A 19,239-nucleotide genomic window follows, 5' to 3' on the forward strand; every position below is an offset into this window, starting at 1 on the left:
GCGTGTACCGCGGTTGACGTCACGGGCCGCTGCCTCGCTGCGACGCCGCTAGGGGGTGGCGAGCAAGTGGACGCACGCAAGGGCGCGCCGTGGAAAAAGCCTTTTCGGAGCGTCCCACCCGAGACGAAAGCGCGCTGTTGGCACGTTGCTCCGGCGTTTTCGCTTTCGAAACGTAGAAACAACAGAACAGGCCGGCCGGGTAATTATACTCGGCCGGCGCGCGCGCACAGCTGAGTTTAAGCGGCGCATTTGTTTGGCTCGGGAGTCCGCGAAATTCCGCGCGGGAGGCACGCACGTACTAGCATCTTGGGCGGTGCTGCTAGTAACGCACGCTTGCGCAAGCGCAGTTCAACGCGTGCTTGTTACAAACCGCGGGTTTTTTTTTTTTCCTGGAGAGCCGCAGCTGGGTACAGAAGCCGGGAGCGTTGGGTTTTTTCGCAAGAAGGCTTGCAATGTCGCGCCGTTATTCTTATGTTTTTCTTTTAAATATGTTAACATTGGGAAAGAAAAGTGTCCGGGTTTTAAGTGCACGTAGCACTTTAGTGGCCCGGATTGTCGTCCATCCACTGTCTTATTCCGCATGGTCACGCAGTGCTCAATACAGGCACAAAACAAGACTAACAATTCTCGAAACAAGTGCAAAATGAACTTACAAGGTCTAAAGTAATATATACCATAGAAATAACCGAGAATAAATGGCAATAATTTACATAAAATCGTGACAATGCTTCTGAATCATCCGGCTGATACCAGCGCTGCGCAAAAGAGGGCGCCACTGCCTCGGCAAGCGCACGATTGCCAAGGAAGTCGCTGGGTTGCCCGTGCTACGCACTTTCTCGGGTTTCACGGCAGGGGAGCCGCATTAAACGCAGAATGTAGAACTACACTAAGACCTACACAAGAACGACACTAGCGCTACATTAAGCGCAGAATTAGCGCTGGATGTTTGTGAAGCCGCCCTGCTGTTTGTGGCTTTGTGGCCGGCCTGCCTTTTCTTTTTGTTTTGTTAAGCGGCACGAGCACCAGGTGACACTCCTGTTTCTCTCCCAAGCACTTCCGGACGAGCACTTACTTCCGGTTTTCAGACTATTCACGAAACGTCTTCTAATAAATAGAAATCAATGGTTCTGGCCCAATTTAATAGTTATATTGTGTACAAATGCTATCGGAGCATACCTTGACTTAAGATAATGGTCAGTTAACTATCGGGATGCTTGGTGAAAAATTGATTCAGTTCATGAAGGACTGTGAGCGGCTGGGATCGTTGCGGCACCTCGCGGAGCTGATCTCAACCACTTGCGTCTTCCTTCGTGGCCTCTGAGATTCGCTTCGGCAGACTGGTACAAAACTGATGGATCTAGTGCTGGCGTTGGTGGTGGCAGTACGCAATGAGGGTAGAGAGCAGAGCACGTTTCAGGCTAATTAAGACACAGGGGTCTTGCGCCGCGGTCGCATTGTGCACTGAGTGGCGGAATTATGAAAATTGCGGTTTTTACGCTGCGCTTATGCAAAGCAACAACAGAATGCGCATATTCATGCAGAAAATAAAAGTGCGCGATGTAATAGACATTTGTTTATTGTTTTCTTCATACTCTCGATAATTCGACGTGTGGTGGGTGAGTGCGCCCGAGGATGGCAAAGGGTTAGGGTAAGGCGGGGCAAAATAAGACGCGGGGCAAAACGCGACATTTTGACTTTGCCGCCCTCTATAGCTAATACAAAAAGTAGCTTTTCCTTGTTTCTCTATTTCAGCAATAGGCGCCGGTAGCTTTCGACATTTTACGCGTAAAAGTTTCTGAAAATTTTCTCAAATCGGGCATTCGAGAGGGGCAAAACGCGACAAAAAGGCATTGAATTGCCTTAGAGAGTGTCTTATTAAGCGAAGCACTTATTTACGCTCATTATACATGATATTTTATTGTTAAGGAAGGTGCGGACGTACAAGAGAATATCATCTAGAGTTTCCTGGGAGGAAAACGACATGAAAAAAGCGCTAAATGCTTCTCAAGAGTTTCGGAACAGCACAGCGCCGGGTTCTGTGTGGATTCAATGCGTCGAGTGCAAAGACTGGGCGCATGAAGACTGCGTGGCTGCCCACGGAGTGAATTTGAAGTGCTTCTACTGCAAGAACTGAAAGGATAAAAATTTTTCACGCTGTCTCGTTTTACCTCATGTAGCGTATCCAGTGCTGGGCAGTATCGAAGATACATGTATCTTAGATACTATCTTAGATACTCTATGGGTATCGTGTATCTGTATCGCGATACTTCTCGAAAGACGAGTATCTGTATCTGTATTTCCGATACGTTCGATAATGTATCGTGTATCTTAAGATACAAGATACTGCTATAAAAATACTACCGCGCGAAACAATAATCGCTGGCCAAGCTGCACTTCTCAAGTTGGTACTGGTGCCGCTAAGCCATCTGAATAAGTCTAAGGGCAGTGACGTTATTTTATTTTTACGCCAGAGTCATCCAGTGAGGGCAGAATATGAGGAAGACAAGCATGCGGACGTCTACGCCCAGCCCACGTACCTTTTGTTTTCTCGATTTCTTTTCTTTTTAGTTGCGCCAATGCCGCGACACTTGCTCTTAGCCACTGTCCTGCGCCGCGTACTCCACTGCGTGCGGCGTCTATCGCGCAAATTCTGATGTTGTTACAGTGTCGTTATTGAAGATTCTCTTGCGTATTGCTCCGTAACGAAATGTGATGCGTTCAAGAATGGGGTAGCTTTGCGTCGAGTGCACAGTAAACCACTTTACACCCTTAAGGGGTTTTGCCGTGTCTCCAACACCCTTACACCCTAGGTAAAGGGTGTTTTCACGTATCAAAACACCCATACCACAGGGTGTTGCCACTGGCCTAACACCCTTATCATGGGGTGTTTCCAATGGCCCAAACACCCTTATCACTGAAAAATGTGAAAAATAAAATCTACCAGTCAGGGAACATGCAATTACAGATGACATCAGCATAGAAGGTGCACGCACGCGCTAAACCGCACATACAACAGAGCGTATTGTAGAATACCACATGGATGGAGCGCTCGTGCTACACAGCCTTACAGGCTTACACTGACCATCTGGTATATATAGCCATAGTATCTTAAGCTGCCGTTCAGTGCCAGTGGAGATATTCTTGTTCCCTATAAATGAACATTAAACATTAAGGGTATAGGCGTAAATTTATGGTACGCTTGTAGATGGTCCTAAAAGAGACATATCTTTTAATCTAAACTCGCCTAAGATCCAAGGACACTTTAACCAGCGAGTCCCAGTTATCATCTGGCACGATGTGGTATGGGCCATGGTTGTTTCGATAACCGATGACACCCTTAACTCCTAAAGGGTGTTTAGTTAGAGCGTCACCCCTTAAAGGCTATTTTGGAGAAGGAAAACACCCTTACACCCTAATTTTCACAAATTTTGCTTGGGCAAAGGGTGCTTTGCTTGGTTGAAACCCCCTTAAGGGTGGAAAGTGGTTTACGGTGTGGATTATAGACATCAGCGATTTGAAGGATCTCGTGGATGTAAGTTTGACTTGCATGCAATGAATTAACTTATATGCAAATAAGATTCTAACAACTTTAGCACCACTGGTACTGATGCTAGATCTAATAGAGCAAGCGTTTACCTAACAGAAACTATCTTGGCGAACTGTATTTTTCACTTCCATCTACATTTATTCAAAGAATTTATGAAATCATAATTTGATTATTAGCACAAGTGCTTTCTTTGCTGTCATTTTGCATCACATACATTACCACGTCTCTGCACTGTTTTTCCGGTCTGGTCACTGCAGTATGTCTTTTGTAACGCGCTCCCCCCCCCCAAGAAAAAATATTGCTGCTTTATTCTTCTAACTATCTGCTTTATTTCTACTACTGTTTACACATTCACACGTTGCCAAGGCGATTTTTGAAAACAAATATATTATTATGTGGGCGTGCCTTGAGTATAGAGAACAAAATCTTCTGCTTACCACTTAAGAAGATAGCGAAATTGAGTTTGCATTATAATAACGGAAAGTATTAGCAGCCATCTTAAAGATGTAAGGAAGGGGATTCGAGAAATGTTGTTTTACTGAATGCTGCGTTTACTCATGAGCGTCCCAGCGAGCCGTTTCAGGCAATTTTCCATAAGCACTGAATTTTCTATTGTCTCAACAGGTAAGTTGACGATACTTCATGCTCATAGCTGTTAAGTGCGCCGTCTGTATCGTGTTTCTGTACTCATTCAATGTGAATGTTTGATACACAACCACCTCTCTATTTTACTTATATTTGTTTTCATGTTTTAGGCCTTCTTAAATATTTTTCTTATTACTAATCGCCACGTAATGGGAGCTATAAGCGGCAATAGCGCGAATAGCAGGGGTGTCCTGCGACGCTTTGTGCGACTATACAATACGTCTGAGACATTTCTGTGTTGAACATGTTCTCTCGTTGAAGAAAAATTGCTAAAAGATTGCACGTTAGTGGGTATATCAACAAAGAATCCCTTACGCCAGCAGCTAAGTAGAACATGGAAATTCATTGCAGTTTTACGTCATATACGTACACACCAGGGGTCTCAAACTCAGCTTATAGCCGGCGGGCCGCAGTCGCGAAATTTAGCTCCAAGGGCCGAGACAGTGAAAATGGTGGGGTCGGAGAGAGTCTGAACAAAATGACGTTGCCATTTGAAAGGAAGCCTTTCCCTTATCTCATATATAGGTGATTTCTGAATTGGATTTGGAGTCAGGATTCGAGAAACCGTCGATACCGATGTACATAACGAGTGAAATCTGGACGCGGATTGAAATATAGAGTTTTTGTTCCACGGTTATCTTTCAGCACATGGTGACCACATGTTCCTCACGAAAGAAATGCTTGAGACCAGTCATGTCTGTGTAGCTGACGAACATACTTATCTAGAAAATAAAAACGAATGGGACAGAGACGGTCATGTGTGCCGGCCGGGCCGCTAGCGAACGGTCGCAAGCCCCGTAAACACCATGCGTCCCCCGGCCCCCCTCCCCAAAAAAAAGAAGTCGCTACCTGCGTTGTTGGTGCTGTACACCTGTCCCGATATGCGGTATTGTGCAAACTGTCTTTTACGGACAAGCTAAAATTCCACACCGGTATTTGCGCCGTCGTGCGAAGGCTTCCTATTGACGTTATTGTGATTATACGGAAACCCGCCAGCTGGTCGGCAAGCTGAGCAGTGACTCCCATGAATTGCAAAAATGACAAGCAAGAACCGCTGTCAGCGAAGTGTATGAAGAGTTGTCCTGTAAAGAAGCTAAAACAAGCCCCAATAAGTTGTTTTGGAAGAAAACTAATTCACTTTTGAGCAAGAAGGGCAAAACTTTTGAGATACTAACAGACATTTCATTCAAGTGAAACAAAATAGGCCACAGTTAAGAAATTTTCAAGGAGACATTTTCGTGTATAGGCGTTTGCTGCTACATTGTATGGATCTATAACAACATATTTGAGAATGTATTGAAGTATCTTAAGATACAATTGCCAAGTATCGTATCGGATGCAATTATTGCGGCAGTATCTTGTATCTGTATCTCCAATACTTCTTGCTTGAGTATCTTGTATCGTATCGCGATACAATTTCAAAGTATCTTTGCCCAGCCCTGAGCGTATTGTTTTGCCCCGCAGGTTGGGGCAAAATGAGACATGTGGTGCATTTTTTGTTTCTATTTTAAATAATATTTTGAACCGTCGCAGCTTGGCCATATTTATGTAGCACATACCTTGTACCCAACAGAAAGTTCCTGTGTTGACATTTTATGGTAACGAATGAAATAAAAAAAGATATTCACTATTTTCACATTTTTGTCGCGTTTTGCCCCGCCTTACTAAGTGGAGCGAGGGAATTTAACAAATTTGCAGGCACAAAATAGAATGAGCTCGCGCAGGACACGGTGGATTGAAGATTATTTGGAGAGGCCTTCGTCCTACAGTGGACGAAATATAGCATGACGGTAATTACAATCATATTAGTTTCTGTACAGCGATTCGTCTTGCATTACGGACGGGCTTTATTCCTCGTTGGTTATGAGCGTGAAAATGCTTCCGCACGTAAAACGTCACAGTTTCGCCGCAAGGGCGAAGCAATGAATGAGATAGCGAGAAATTGAAATGTCACACGAAGAACCAGAAGCAGCTCGATACTGGCAGCCTACCGCTGAAGCACAAAGAAGGACGTCCTAAATGAACGCACATGCATACACAGGGCAAGCGTGAAGTGTCACAGTTGTTGCGCCTGCGCGCTTGAGCAACACGCTGCAAGTGTCGACAATGGAGAATCAGACGCTTGCTTGCTTGCTTGCTTTCTTGACCCTTAAATCTTGGCTCTTACCCACTACGGGCGATTGGCCATGAAACCGGCGGGTTAATATAAGTGGGGAAATTTAGAATATAGACGCCCTTAGATGTTTCTTCTTTTAAAGACGATAGTCTTTCTTGGGGAACTTAAACGCAGAAATTTTGGTCTGTCTTTCTGTCCGTCTGTCTGTCTGCCTTTCTGTTTGTCGGCACGTCCCTCGTTTCAGCCAATCGGCCAAAGTTGAACCACTTGCACAAGGGCCAGCCATCGTGAACGGCTCACTAGGTTCATACTTGTGTACATGGTTGATCAAAAGCAAACATTACACATATCTGAGGCGCAACATCACTAGGTAAGTATTAGGTAGTGTGTTCCTTTAATAGAAAATGCATACATACGTAATTCTAAAGACCCTAGTTTCTTAAGCTGCGCTGAAAATGCGACTGCGCTGATACTTGCCTTCCTCCGTGCCCTCTGCACGAGCTCATTGTTGTGTTTCGGTTTCGGTTCTGTATTGCACTGTGTGAATGCCATGGGGCGGCGCTTTGGCATTCCTGCTTTACGCAGGCGATGTGTAAATAAAAGAGTGTGTGGAGAGTACTCGTTGAGTGCGGACGTTTCTTCTGCTTCGGCGCTTCGCGCCAAACCGCGTGTTCGGGCTGGCTGGCGTCCCCGCCGGTCGCGTTGGTCACCGCTTGTCTTGCCTGCTGCTGCGCCGGGACTACCAGCCCGCAACACAGCATTCACGTTTCCCGACGTATTGCCAGATGGCGTTCATATCTCACGCAGCGCCTCTTCTATCGTCTTTAGACGACGTTTGCAGCGAAGCACGCAGATACGCGGCCAATTTTTTTTTTTAAACAGAGGCGCGTGGAATGACCCCCTGCGTCTCCTACCACAGGGGGCGTCTGATGCAAGGTGTGCCCGGTGTTCTTTGTCTTTTTTTTTTCCTTCCACATCTCGAGTGGGTACAGAAAATGGCCACTTCGTCATGCGCGTCTCAAGGGCAGTATTCGAAATGAAAAAAAAAATTAGGAGCGCTGCGTCTGCAAGTGTCGACAACGGAGAATCAGACTCTCTTAGATATTTCTTTTTCTTTTAAAACTGTGGCGCGTGGAGTTACCCCTGCGTCTCCAGCCAGCCGGGGGCGTCTGATGCAAAGTGATCCCGGTGTTTTCTTTTTTTCCCTTCCACATCACGACTGGGTCCAAAAATGGCCATTTGTTTATTTTTTCGTTTATTGTATAATGTACCGGGGCACAAATATAGCTCTGCTTGCAACGAGGGAGGTGTTTATGCTAACTCTATGCCTATTTCGGTATCATGAATATTTTTGGAAGTGAGCCGAGAATTTAAGGCGAAAGAGTTAGATGTCTTTGTTAAAATCACGTGAGGTCCATAAGATTTCGTCCGAAAAAAGAAGTCAGAGCACCAGCCGCACGTGTACTTCGTCCACTTCCTATTTTCAGCGACTCTAAGGCGGCACTGCAATCCATACTATCAGTCTTACGCCGCGGATTGCGCGAAGAGCTGGTACTGGAGAGTGCAGAGGTAATACACCACCTGACTGAGAAAGCACATCAAATCGCTGCGGTATCATCGGCAATGAACAGGCCGATCAAGCTTCCCGCTCAGCCCATACAGAAGACCACGAACTTACGCCTACCACTTTCGCGGACCGACTCTGCGCGTAAACTGCGCTTGCTTGCTCGCCAACGCACCACGTCACAATGGAATGAGCCGCACTTCAAGCATGCCCGATCGAACTCATTTGACCCAACCTTAAGTCTTCAAGCCGCATCGAGGCTTCGCCTTGTAGATGCTACCCTCTTGTGTAAGCTACGGTTGGGCGTTGCGTTTATGAACGCCTATGCGTTCCGCCATGGGATGGCCGACACCGCAGCCTGTGACCACTCCGGCAATGAAAAAACAATTGGACATATCGTTTGCGGCTTCCCACAGTACAGAGCACAGCGACTATCCCTTTGCAACGCGCCCAACAAGTTGGATGACCGATCTTTGTCGGAAGAACTGATTTTACGCCATCTACAGGATGCAACGTCGCAGGAAAAGGCCCTGCAAGCGCTGCCGCGCTTCTTGCGATCGACAGGCCTTTCTGAACGACTGTAACAAGAACGCCCTTCCTGTGCGTGTTCTTTTCTTTTTACCCTGTGTTTATGCGCTTTTTTTCGTTTCTCTTTTCTCTCTCTCTTCAGCTTCTTTCTTGCCCCTATTTCCCAACCCCAGTGCTGGGTAGCAAACCGAATGCTAACACCCGGACGAAAAACCTTTCGACAAAAATTTCACATTCTCTCCGCATTCTTGGAGGCTTCTCCGAACCGCTTACCGTGGAATCATCACCGGGCTGCTTGGGAGCCATCCGACTAAATCGACTACTGCAACGAGACGTCTGACGAAGGAGCGTTGCCACGCGCGCCGCTGTGTCATCACGTGATTGCTGAGAAAGTGTGAGGGGCACGGACGGATGCCGCCGCTGGACACCGCCGCCGCATTGCGCAACGCGCGTTGGCAGGAGCAACGCGCGATTGTTGCTATGCGCCGCTGTGCCATCACGTGATTGCTTAGAGAGTGTGGGCGGGGGGGGGGGGGGAGGCCACAGCTGGCACCGTACCAGGGCACGGACGGACGGACGCCGCGAGTATGAGACACTAGAGGCTTTCGCCATAATATACATTCAGCTCAGCACATAGAGGTTTACAAGAAATGCTGGACGATTTAGGGTACAATGTACTCGACCATGGGAGAGCAGTAAGCTGTCCCGGGATCAACTGTCCTGAAGCAGAAGTGTTTAGAAAAATTTATTGTATCACAAACGGTTAACATCAATAACAATTGAACATGACGTTTTCTTGCTATAAATACGTTCACGAGAAAGACAAAACATAATTGCATACAGGGTACGGAGGATTACTGCTGATGGAGCCGAACGAAGTACGCACCAGCGTGTGGCTCATATGTTTTGCGACCGCATCATATGACCTGGTTTATGCATTGGAACCCGCCTAATTTTTCTCGGGTTTTCTTTGCAGACGAGATTTTTTTTCGGATGTGGACAACAAGCGTTGTTGGTTGACCATACCTTTAAAGCTATTATTGCACAGCACACGCAATAGCCAAGGAATATTTGTGTCCGGAGGTTTTTCTGGAAAATATAGTTTTTTTACAGCAGAGCCGTTAAGGCCGCCATTTGTCCGTTTCGCGATGTAGACAACAATCGTCACCACGCTGTTGCGCGCGCCTTCGTCATTTTTAACGACGATAGTCTTTCTTGGGATACTTAAACGGAGAAATTTTGGTCTGTCTGTCTGTCTGTCTGTCTGTCTGTCTGTCTTTCTGTTTGTCGGCACGTCACTCGATTCAGCCACTCGGCCAAAGTTGAACCACTTGCCCAAGGGCCAGCCACCTTGAACGGCTGACTAGGTTCATACTTGTGTACGTTGTCGATCAAAAAGCAAACATTACGCATATCTGAGGCGCAACATCACTAGGTAAGTATTAGGTGGTGTGTTCCTTTATTAGAAAATGCATACATACGTAATTCTAAAGACCCTAGTTTCTTAAGCTGCGCTGAAACTTGCCTTCCTCCGTGCCCTATGCACGAGCTCATTGTTGTGTTTCGGTTTCGGTTCTGTATTGCACTGTACGAATGCCATGGGGCGCCGCTCTGGCATTCCTGTTTTACCCAGGCCACGTGCAAATAAAAGAGTGTGTGGAGAGTACTCGTTGAGTGCGGACGTTTCTTCTGCTTCAGCGCTTCGCGCCAAACCGTGTGTTCGGGCTGGCTGGCGTCCCCGACGATCGCGTTGGTCACCGCCGGTCTTCGCCTGCTGCTGCGCCGGGACTACCAGCCCGCAACACAGCACTCATGTTTCCCGACGTATTGCCAGATGGCGTCCATATCTCACACAGCGCCTCTTCTATCGTCTTTACACGACATTTGCAGCGAAGCACGCAGATACGCGGCCATTTTTTTTTTTTTCATGTTCTGCTTCGCTCCCCGAACACGTGCTCCCGGCGCGCGCTCTCCCGCTGCGCCGATATGTTAGGCGTGGAATGCAATAACTCGGATGGGCGAGAAAACGAGTGCACAGAGAGAGAAAGAAATAGGTAGAAAGAAAGATAGGGAAGAAATAGAAAAAAGATAGACAGAGAGGGAAAGAGATAGACAGACAGAGAAAGAGATAGAGAGAAAAAGGCACAAAAAAAGACATATAATACAGGTCAAGACAAAGAGAAAGGGAGAAAGAGAGAAAAACAGTGAAAGAGATAGAAAGAAAGAGGACGCGAGAAATAGAGAGAGGGGGGGAATAAATATAATAAACTAGAACGAACGAAGAGGAAGGACACAAAAATAGATAGGGAGAGAACGAAAGAAATGTAAAGAAACAAAGACAAAAAATAGATTTTCATTAATTAAGCTACTTGGTGCTGTGACTGCCAAGCGATACGCAATCGAACTCGATCAATACCTAGCCGATACTCGTGATTTACAGCTCGATCATGTGAACACTTCGTGCATCGGCATGTGAATGCACTTGTGCCTATAGTCAAGCCAGGACCAGCCGAGTGCCGACCAGCTCTTCTGTGCCCCGGCCGTGCGCGACTCAATTAAAGCTGCGCAATTTTTTTCATTATATTGAAGGATGTGCCTGGAACAAATACTGCTTTGCGTGTAGCGTAAGAGAGAGAGCGAAAAGATTTATTTTTCAAAGCCCATGTCCGGGTCCACGCTCTAGTGCGAGGCCTCAGTGAACTCCCTCGTGATGGTGAGTATTTGATGAAGCAGAATTGTCCACGACGAGCTTGTTTTGCCTAGGTTCTAAACCAAAGGCCTCCCATGTAGGTATGTTAGAATAAAGTGAACGGCTTTGTGGTGTGTTGGCTCTCGGGCAGTGCCAGTATGGGTGGTGTAGAGTCGGTGTAGAGCCGCACACTTAGCAATGAGGCGTATTTGGAGCTTGTATTTTGTGTGGTGTAAGGTCGATCGGCTGAGTCATCTCAACGCTCTATTTCCTGTTGTCTTCACCGATAATTACTGCAGCGGCTTGCCGAGTATGCGGGGTCACACTATATGCCTCAGTGAATGGCGGCACTAAGCTGTTGCTACAGATTCTTTCTTTGTTACATACTGGAAGAAAAAGTGGTGGAGCCTATGAACAAGAGTTCATAGGCTCAGTCATCTCAGCGCTCTATTTGTAATTATCTACACCAACCATTTAATGATGGAGGTGGTCATCTGAGCCTCTGCACCAACAGACAGCAGCTTCAGAATGTTTGCTCAACATGAAATAAAGGGCGATGTTGACGTGCGAACTGCGGTTTCGTTGATGCTGCGGCCCACTGTTCTTGTTCCCGGGCTGAGTAATCTCAACGCTGTATTTCTAATTGTCTACGGCAATACTTCATGTGGGACTACGCAGCGTTATTGGAATGGATAGTTATCGGCTTAAAACTAAGAGATCGGAATTCAGCATAATGCATAAAAGAACAAACCGTGGTAGCCGCTATTCTTGCTAGCATTAAACGAAAGAAGTGTAGCTCGGCCGGCTACCTAATACGTGGGACAGACAGCCGGCGGTCAATTAGAGCCGCGAAAGAGATACCAAAGGATGAAAAAAATCACAGCATATCCACGGAGTGAATGATGATGAGTGGGCGAAGCTGCGGAGGTTCATCGGTAAACCGTGAATCTTCCGTGAATCATCACCCAGTACATCATCACCGACGTGAGATCGGGCGCGTTTATACTAAAGGTTCGATGAGTTATGACGACTTGCAGCTCACTTTAATTTTACATGTACGCTGTGAATTTTCATTGTTTAGAAAACCATTGCTTTAGAAAAATCTGGCGTCTTTCGTTAAGCAGCTGGCGTCTTTTCGTTTTGCTTTAGAAACATCTGGCGTTCTTTCGTTTTGCTTTTACAAAACATCTGGCGTCTTTCGTTGGTTTATTTCATCAATCAACGGCGTTTTGAACAAAAATTTTATTGTTTAATCACGCACAGAAGAAATCTCACCAGGCACTACCTTGGAGGTAAACAATGGCTGCTAATGGGAATGAGAGAGAGGAGAAGTCGGCTTTTAGCTAACACTTACACTTCTACTTCTCCTAACGTTTCCTACTGGAACATGCCAATGGCTGCTAATGGGGAATGAGAGACAGAAGAATTCGGCTTTTAGTTAACACGCACGCTGCGAATTTTTTATTGTTCAACAACGCACAGGTAAAATCTCCCACCGGCACCACCTTGGAGGTCAAAGCGTAAGACTTGTTACGGACTACGACTACTACTACTACTACTACGAGAACGATTACGAGGGACGAACGGGTGCCGCCTTGAGGAGCTTCGCCCCTAAAACGCAGCCGAGGACGGCAGTGAATTCAACGGAGCGACGAAATCAGGGCGTTCGCCGGGAAAAGTCTCGCGGACCCTTCCGCTTTGCCAAAGACGAAAGCCATCTTCTTCTTTTTCTTCTAAGTCAACTGTATTGATCCCCCCCTCCCCCGAAAGCTTTCTGCACCCAACCTGGTTTTGCACGGCCTCCGGGATCGGCCCACCATTGACCAAGCGACGGTATCATATCATGACGTCATCACGTGATTATGATTTTTGCGTCACTCGTGTTGACGCCGACGGTCACTTAACTTTCGCGTTTGATGAGTCATCTAAGGCTTCCGCCTTAAAAAAGTGTAATCAGCTAGCACGAGATACAGAAAATTGTAGATCATTGGGAAGGGCCTTCGTTCTGTTGTGAACATAACATAGGCTCATGATTACGAATATTAACAGTTCACTTTGCTGAAAACGCACGGCAAGCAAGCGGCCCTCCCTTCTCCTACAATAATAATTGTTGGGGTTTAACGTCCCAGAACCACGATATGATTATGAGGGACACCGTAGTGGAGGGCTCCGGAAATTTCGACCACCTAGGGATCTTTAACGTGCACCGAAATCTAAGTACACGGGCCTCAATCATTTTCGCTTCCATCGAAAATGCGGCCGGGAATTGATCCCGCCACCTTCAGGTCGGCAGTCGAGCACCCTAACCACTATACCACCGTGACTGGTCCTCCCTTCTCCCGAACTCACCAGTATCCACCTGAGGTATCCGTGCTCCAGGTATCCGTGAATGATGAACATGGTGGGCCGCGTGCTGTCGAACTTCGAGTCGGCGAAGCTGTCGGCGTCTCCCGACTTGAGGCGCTGGTAGTACTCGTTGTTACGGCGCGTGCGCAGGAAGAACTGCACGTTCAGCGACTCCGGCGGCAGTGGGAACAGGTTGAGCGGCCTCTGGATGGACAGGAAGGGTTCGCCCACCGAGAAGCAGCCGTACTTGCCGTAGCACCGGGTCAGGCTGTTGCTGCTCGGAGGCGCTGCGGGAGAGAACGTGGACGGTAAATTGTGTGCGAAGAAGGGAGAAGGACCATGCCGATGTTCAAAATGCGGCTATAAACGGTATCAGGCGGGGAAACAGGAAAAAACTATCCAACACTAGGCTATATTGTATCCGACAGTAGCCACCAATTTGTTCACATTTCTGAACGTTGGTTGGTTGGTTGAGCCTTAGTAAACTGGATATTCATGCTGGCTAGCTCAATAAAGGAGGAAGGAAACAAGAGGGAGAAGGCAGGGAGGTTAACCAGGCATATGTCCGGTTGGCTACCCTACGCTGGTGGAGCGGGAAGGGAAAGTGGAAAGAGAGAGAGGAGGGAATGGAAAGAATGAAATGATCAATAATTGCGCTGACGCGTTTGTGGGGTGGCACTATAGACTATAGTCAAAGGCGCTCACACGAGCCCGTAGCCCTCAAAATGCACGAAAGTGCTTTAAGGGCCTTGTGAGCCGACGATGGGAATAAAAAACACAACGATCAAAATAGACAAATGCTGACGCGAATCCTAACAGCAACCAACTATAGTCGAACTTATTACCCTTAACAGTTCTGAATGTTGGTAGTATGGTCATTAAGGGAAAGCTTGAAATGCGTTCGGACTTACTTTACACGCAGTTCATTGCGTGCATTCTGCTATAGTTCGTAGAGTCGACATACACCTATGAGGTAGTACATACACACTCGCTACACCAATTGCTTAAATATCTATAACCTGCGGTACGCAGCACACCATTGCTCCACAGTGGTTGCCTTCTCAATGCGGAGTAGCAGGCAACATCTTCAGACTACGCTGCATGTTTGTGGCGCATCAAACTTCACAGATCTACTATGACGCATTTCACCAAGGGTGACGGACGCACCATGTGTCTTTTGTTGCGTCGCGCGTGCAGCATCGAACATTGACTAAATCAGAACCAACGTTTCTTGAACCAATCTCGGAACAGTAGCATGGACCAAGAAAACACTACCCCCGCTATGCCTCTCATTGTTCTAAATCTCGCGGACATTGAGCACATCCATTTCAAATCAAACCAATAAGCTCGCCACGGTGCCCTGCGTGCAAGCACGGGAGGACACATACTTAATCAGTCCTTGCAGGCATTTCTAACCTAGAAAGGACAGTCCACTCTGAACATTCACCCCAGTGAGTCATCTCTCGAGCTAAGACAGGTCTTTTGGCTAATGAAGTAACGCTCCGTGTGTATCTCGTGGTTAGGCAAAAAACTACATGGTTTTGATAGACGGCCTCTATCAATAGCAAACATTTAGGGCCCATATGGCCAACAGAAAATTTTCAAAACATTGCTGCGCGCTCTTTAGTTCAATTTTTGGAGGAATCAGAAATATCGCAAGGATACTAAATCCGATAAAAAATACTGTTCCCCTTGTTACTACCAACCGGCATTACTTGCTACATCTTTCCTGCGTTTTCGTATTTGTGCAGAATTTGTTTGTGCAAACACAACTGTTGCAGCTATAGACTGCGGCACTTAAGAGACAACTTGCGAGTGCCTATAATGAACGGCTGTGACAACATCTTGGCGAACTTTTATGTTATGTGTGGACATTTCGTTTGCGTGAATATTTGTGTTTTGTGAACTTTTCTGTTGAATGGACATTTTCTTGCACTGAAAAACTGGGACTAAGGGCATGAGTGTGCTTCTGTGTGCCTATTCGTGTAGTTTTGTGCTTGTTCACTACTTTGCGACGACAACTATTGTGCAAGAGGAGTAGCCGGCGCCACACATCGGCACCAACCTCTCCCTATACACATTTAATAAAGGCAGTGTTGCACTTTCTGTCTCAGACACTTCTCTAATTGAAACGCTTTCGTCGAATGTTGCGGTGCGCTTTCTGCATGTTCTGTATGTTTCGCGCACTGTGCATATTATTTCATGCATTTCGTCATACCGATATTAAGTAGCATGACATGGCAAATTACTCCAGCATGTAACAAAGCCTTTCTCTCTCTTTCCCTGTAACAAAACACTTTACCCAAATATTGTTGTTCCGAAATATTTGTTTGCTCATAATTTTATAGTGCATGAATGCATAATTTCTCAGCGCACTACGATTTTCTTTCCTCTCCCGCCTCCACCGCGAGAAAATCAGTGCCCGTCTGTTACCTCCAGTCCGTCACTGATAATTCTCAGAGCAACATCGAGGGCGGACGCTGAACTCCTTCGCATCATTTATTACTAACTTGTTGCATAACGCTTTCCAATTGTTTTCGACCTTACATACGCAGCGAATTAACATGAGGAAACAAACAAAAGAAACAAACACCACAACAAAGATTGTTACACACAGTCTGAGAACGTTTCATCGCCGCTCCAAATCTCTGTGCCTTCGCTTTCATAGCTACACTTTAGCTTTCGCTGGCAATAATTGCTTCCCTTCGCCGAACTGCGCGAGTGATGATCGCTTCTTCGTGATTTTTCGCTTCCGTGATATTCGCCAATCGTGCCCTCCTCTTGCGAGCACTTTCTACCACTTCTACTCTCTCAGCAGCACGATCGGTGCTTGAGCACAGGAGACGTCAAGCGTCATCATTTTGCAAACGAAAAAAAAAAAAAAAAAGAGGTCACACGTCCGCGCGTAATGAGCGTCCCTTACGTACTGTAATCCTCCGACGGTTAGGCTTACGCGTCCACGCCCCCGACTCCCCACGTCTCTCTCGCCGGGCAGCACGTGGTGTCCTTGAATTTCGCTCCTGGCGCGGCCATCTTATCTCTACAGCGATCTCCTGGAAGTCCGATCTACTGCGCGGCACGTTCCTTCCTATGTGTCCGGTATACGGAAATTTTCTGCCAGTCTGGCGATAACGAGCGTCGGCGCATGCACTCACGTCTGCCCTAGTTCGTCGGTGACGTCATCCAGTCGATCGAGAGGGTAGCAGCATGGAGAAATGACGGCACGGTGTCTTGCTTGCTCGCACGACTGGGTGCCTTTTAATGCTCTCGTAACAAGACGAGATGGAGTCGCCCGGGAGTACGGACGAAGACGGTCGAGCTGCCCCGGAAACGTATTGGTCGGGTTCTGCATGACTCCTATGAAGGAGTGCTTGTCATATTGAAGGCACCATCTTCTTAGGCCACTTCTACTCGCTTCTGTTGTAATGGGGTGCGGTATTGGCCAAGATGACCAAGGCGATTTCTGACGGGGTGCTCCGACCGTATTTTACTAACACACTGCAAATACTGTTTGACATGATGGCTATCTGTTCGGCAGGGTTGTCTCCCCTGTTCGCTAATGATGGTAAGTGTTCGTCAAATTTCGGTCACGGTTGACCAACATTGGCTATCCACTCTTATAACAGCAATGTTGCTCTCGTGTTCCGTTTTAAATAGCGATTTAGCTCTGCTACAGCTCGGCGCTTGCCTCAACTGTAAATTTTCCTTGAATATGCAAACAAGGCAGTAGTTAAGGAGAAGACGGTAGCTTGAAGAGGTGAAAAATGCTTAAACAAGAGGTGTAGCCAGAGCCAGCGCTTCGACAAGTGGTCTTGTTTTCTTCAAAGCAGCAACTGCTTTGAAGCGACACCCCCGGTTCAAGCATTTTTCGTCCCTTGAAATATGCAGTTTCACAGGCTCGTTTCGGTGTTTCACATTTTCAAGGCGGTTGTATAGCATTGCGCAACATGAAGAGATGGTGCAGCTTGCGAGATGACGAGTTCACGTTTGACAACGTGCGCACGTCACCACCGGCGGCACGGGCTCCACCTAAAGGGAGTGCGCAGCAGCTTGTGGTTGTTGCAACTGTCGAGCCGGCGACCTTCAACATTCGGATCTGCCCGCTAGGAAGTGTCTGGCGTTCGCTTCGCGCGCGCCAGCCTTAGCTTTCCTTGTCTGTAAGCAGCACAAGCGCGGGACTTCCAGCTTAAAATTTGTGGGAAATATCATCGGCCCATACACTCCACGAAGGTGGTCGGAAATCGAAGCTGTCTCAGTTATACCGACCGAGTGTTAATTACACCGAGTGTAATCAGCATGCTCCTCGGTGGTGTGGACTACGTACACGAGGTCTACACATCTCGAATCAGGCGAAGTCTTACGCGCAAGTCTATACGATTGGCTAACGACATCATGTGTGGTTAGAAAAGCGCGCGAGTCTATGTGATTGGCTAGTGAGATCACGCATATAGTGAATCCGCCACTAGGTTTGAAATGCGCTTACACCTGATGGGTCAAAGCGAGATCACGTGACCTGCCGGCTCAGCCAATGCAGCTTCAGCAGGCTCTTTACTACCACTACTACTACTACTACTACTACTACTACTACTACTACTACTGCTGCTGCTACTACTACTGCTACTACTACTACTACTACTGCACATGTTAGGCGTATGAGACCACTTCTCTGTAAAAGGAAGCGGCCCCCCATCGAAGCAAAAGCGGATGAATCTTCAGCAATTTGGCCCTGAACAATGCAGACAAACAAGCAAAGCAAGGCAATAAACAGATCCCTAATCCAGTTCTCCTTGTCTGTCGTGGAGAATAGCGTACATTAATTAGTCAACGTTAGCCAACGATGGCCAGCGCTTGCAATCATTTACCCACCACTACCCGGGAATATTAGTTAGGCAGTGCTACCCACTAATGGTAGTATGCGAAAAAGTACGGTAGGTTGGTACACGACCACCGCTCCCCGTTAACAAATCGTGGAGGGTTACATTTGGGTATCCTCTTGCATCTGAAGATTTGCTGCATTTTGAGCAAATCACCATTTTTCCCTCTCTTCTCAAAGCATGGTCCTTGCGAATGCATTTGTACTTCATTCTTTTTCGTCCATTACGTCTGCGCTGTGATTTCATCACGATCTTACATCTGACTGACCCAGAAACGCTCGATTCCATATACTCTCCAAAGCCTCCCACGTCTGAGCTTACAGATAACGCCACCGACTGCACACGATTTTGCAAACGCGGAAAGGTATTCATTTTCGTTCGCCTCCGCCGTTTGAGTTTAAACCGGCGCACGATTTACTACACCCCCTATAACGTGTTCAAGCCGATCACTACCGGGAAGCTCTTCGGAGGCGACTGCGGTCTCGACTGCACGTTTTTCCACCAATTGCCAACTGAAGCGTATATAGGCGGCCGTAGTTTAACATATCCCCGATAACGACTCGCGATAGCCACGTCGACGTGATCCCGAGCTCCTTGCTTCGTCCTTCGCGAACGCTCACTTATATATCGGAGCCTGTATTGTAAGCGGCGGGCGTTATGAGACGACGCCTCGCGGAAAGTGTATGCCGTTGATGGCCGAAGGCCGGGTTTTTACGACTGATAATGAATGCGTCCCGCTTATCGGGAGCAGCCGCTAATGCGTGCGGCACACCCGCCAATATATAGCGCGTAATATATACGCGTGCGCGTAACCCGTTAGTATAATAGCGCGTGAGGTCAAAAACGGCGCACGCGTGCGGGTCAGGACGAGTGTGGCCTGCGAGGAAAAAACCCGCCAAGTGGTCAAGAAATCCGGAACCCTGTCTCGTT

The 19,239-nt window shown here is 47.3% G+C and overlaps 1 protein-coding gene across 2 annotated transcripts in view; it reads right to left on the minus strand.

Moving 5' to 3' along the window:
• Positions 1-19,239, minus strand: part of LOC119405991 (pancreatic lipase-related protein 2) — a 118,979-nt gene that overhangs the window by 45,394 nt on the left and 54,346 nt on the right. For both annotated transcript variants that reach the window (XM_037672812.2, XM_037672813.2), the window contains exon 2: positions 13,439-13,722. In XM_037672812.2, the coding sequence (XP_037528740.1) occupies positions 13,439-13,722 (284 nt within the window). The remainder of the gene's footprint in view (positions 1-13,438; positions 13,723-19,239) is intronic.

Source organism: Rhipicephalus sanguineus, chromosome 9 (genome assembly GCF_013339695.2).
Source record: "Rhipicephalus sanguineus isolate Rsan-2018 chromosome 9, BIME_Rsan_1.4, whole genome shotgun sequence".
Lineage (NCBI taxonomy): Eukaryota > Metazoa > Arthropoda > Arachnida > Ixodida > Ixodidae > Rhipicephalus > Rhipicephalus sanguineus.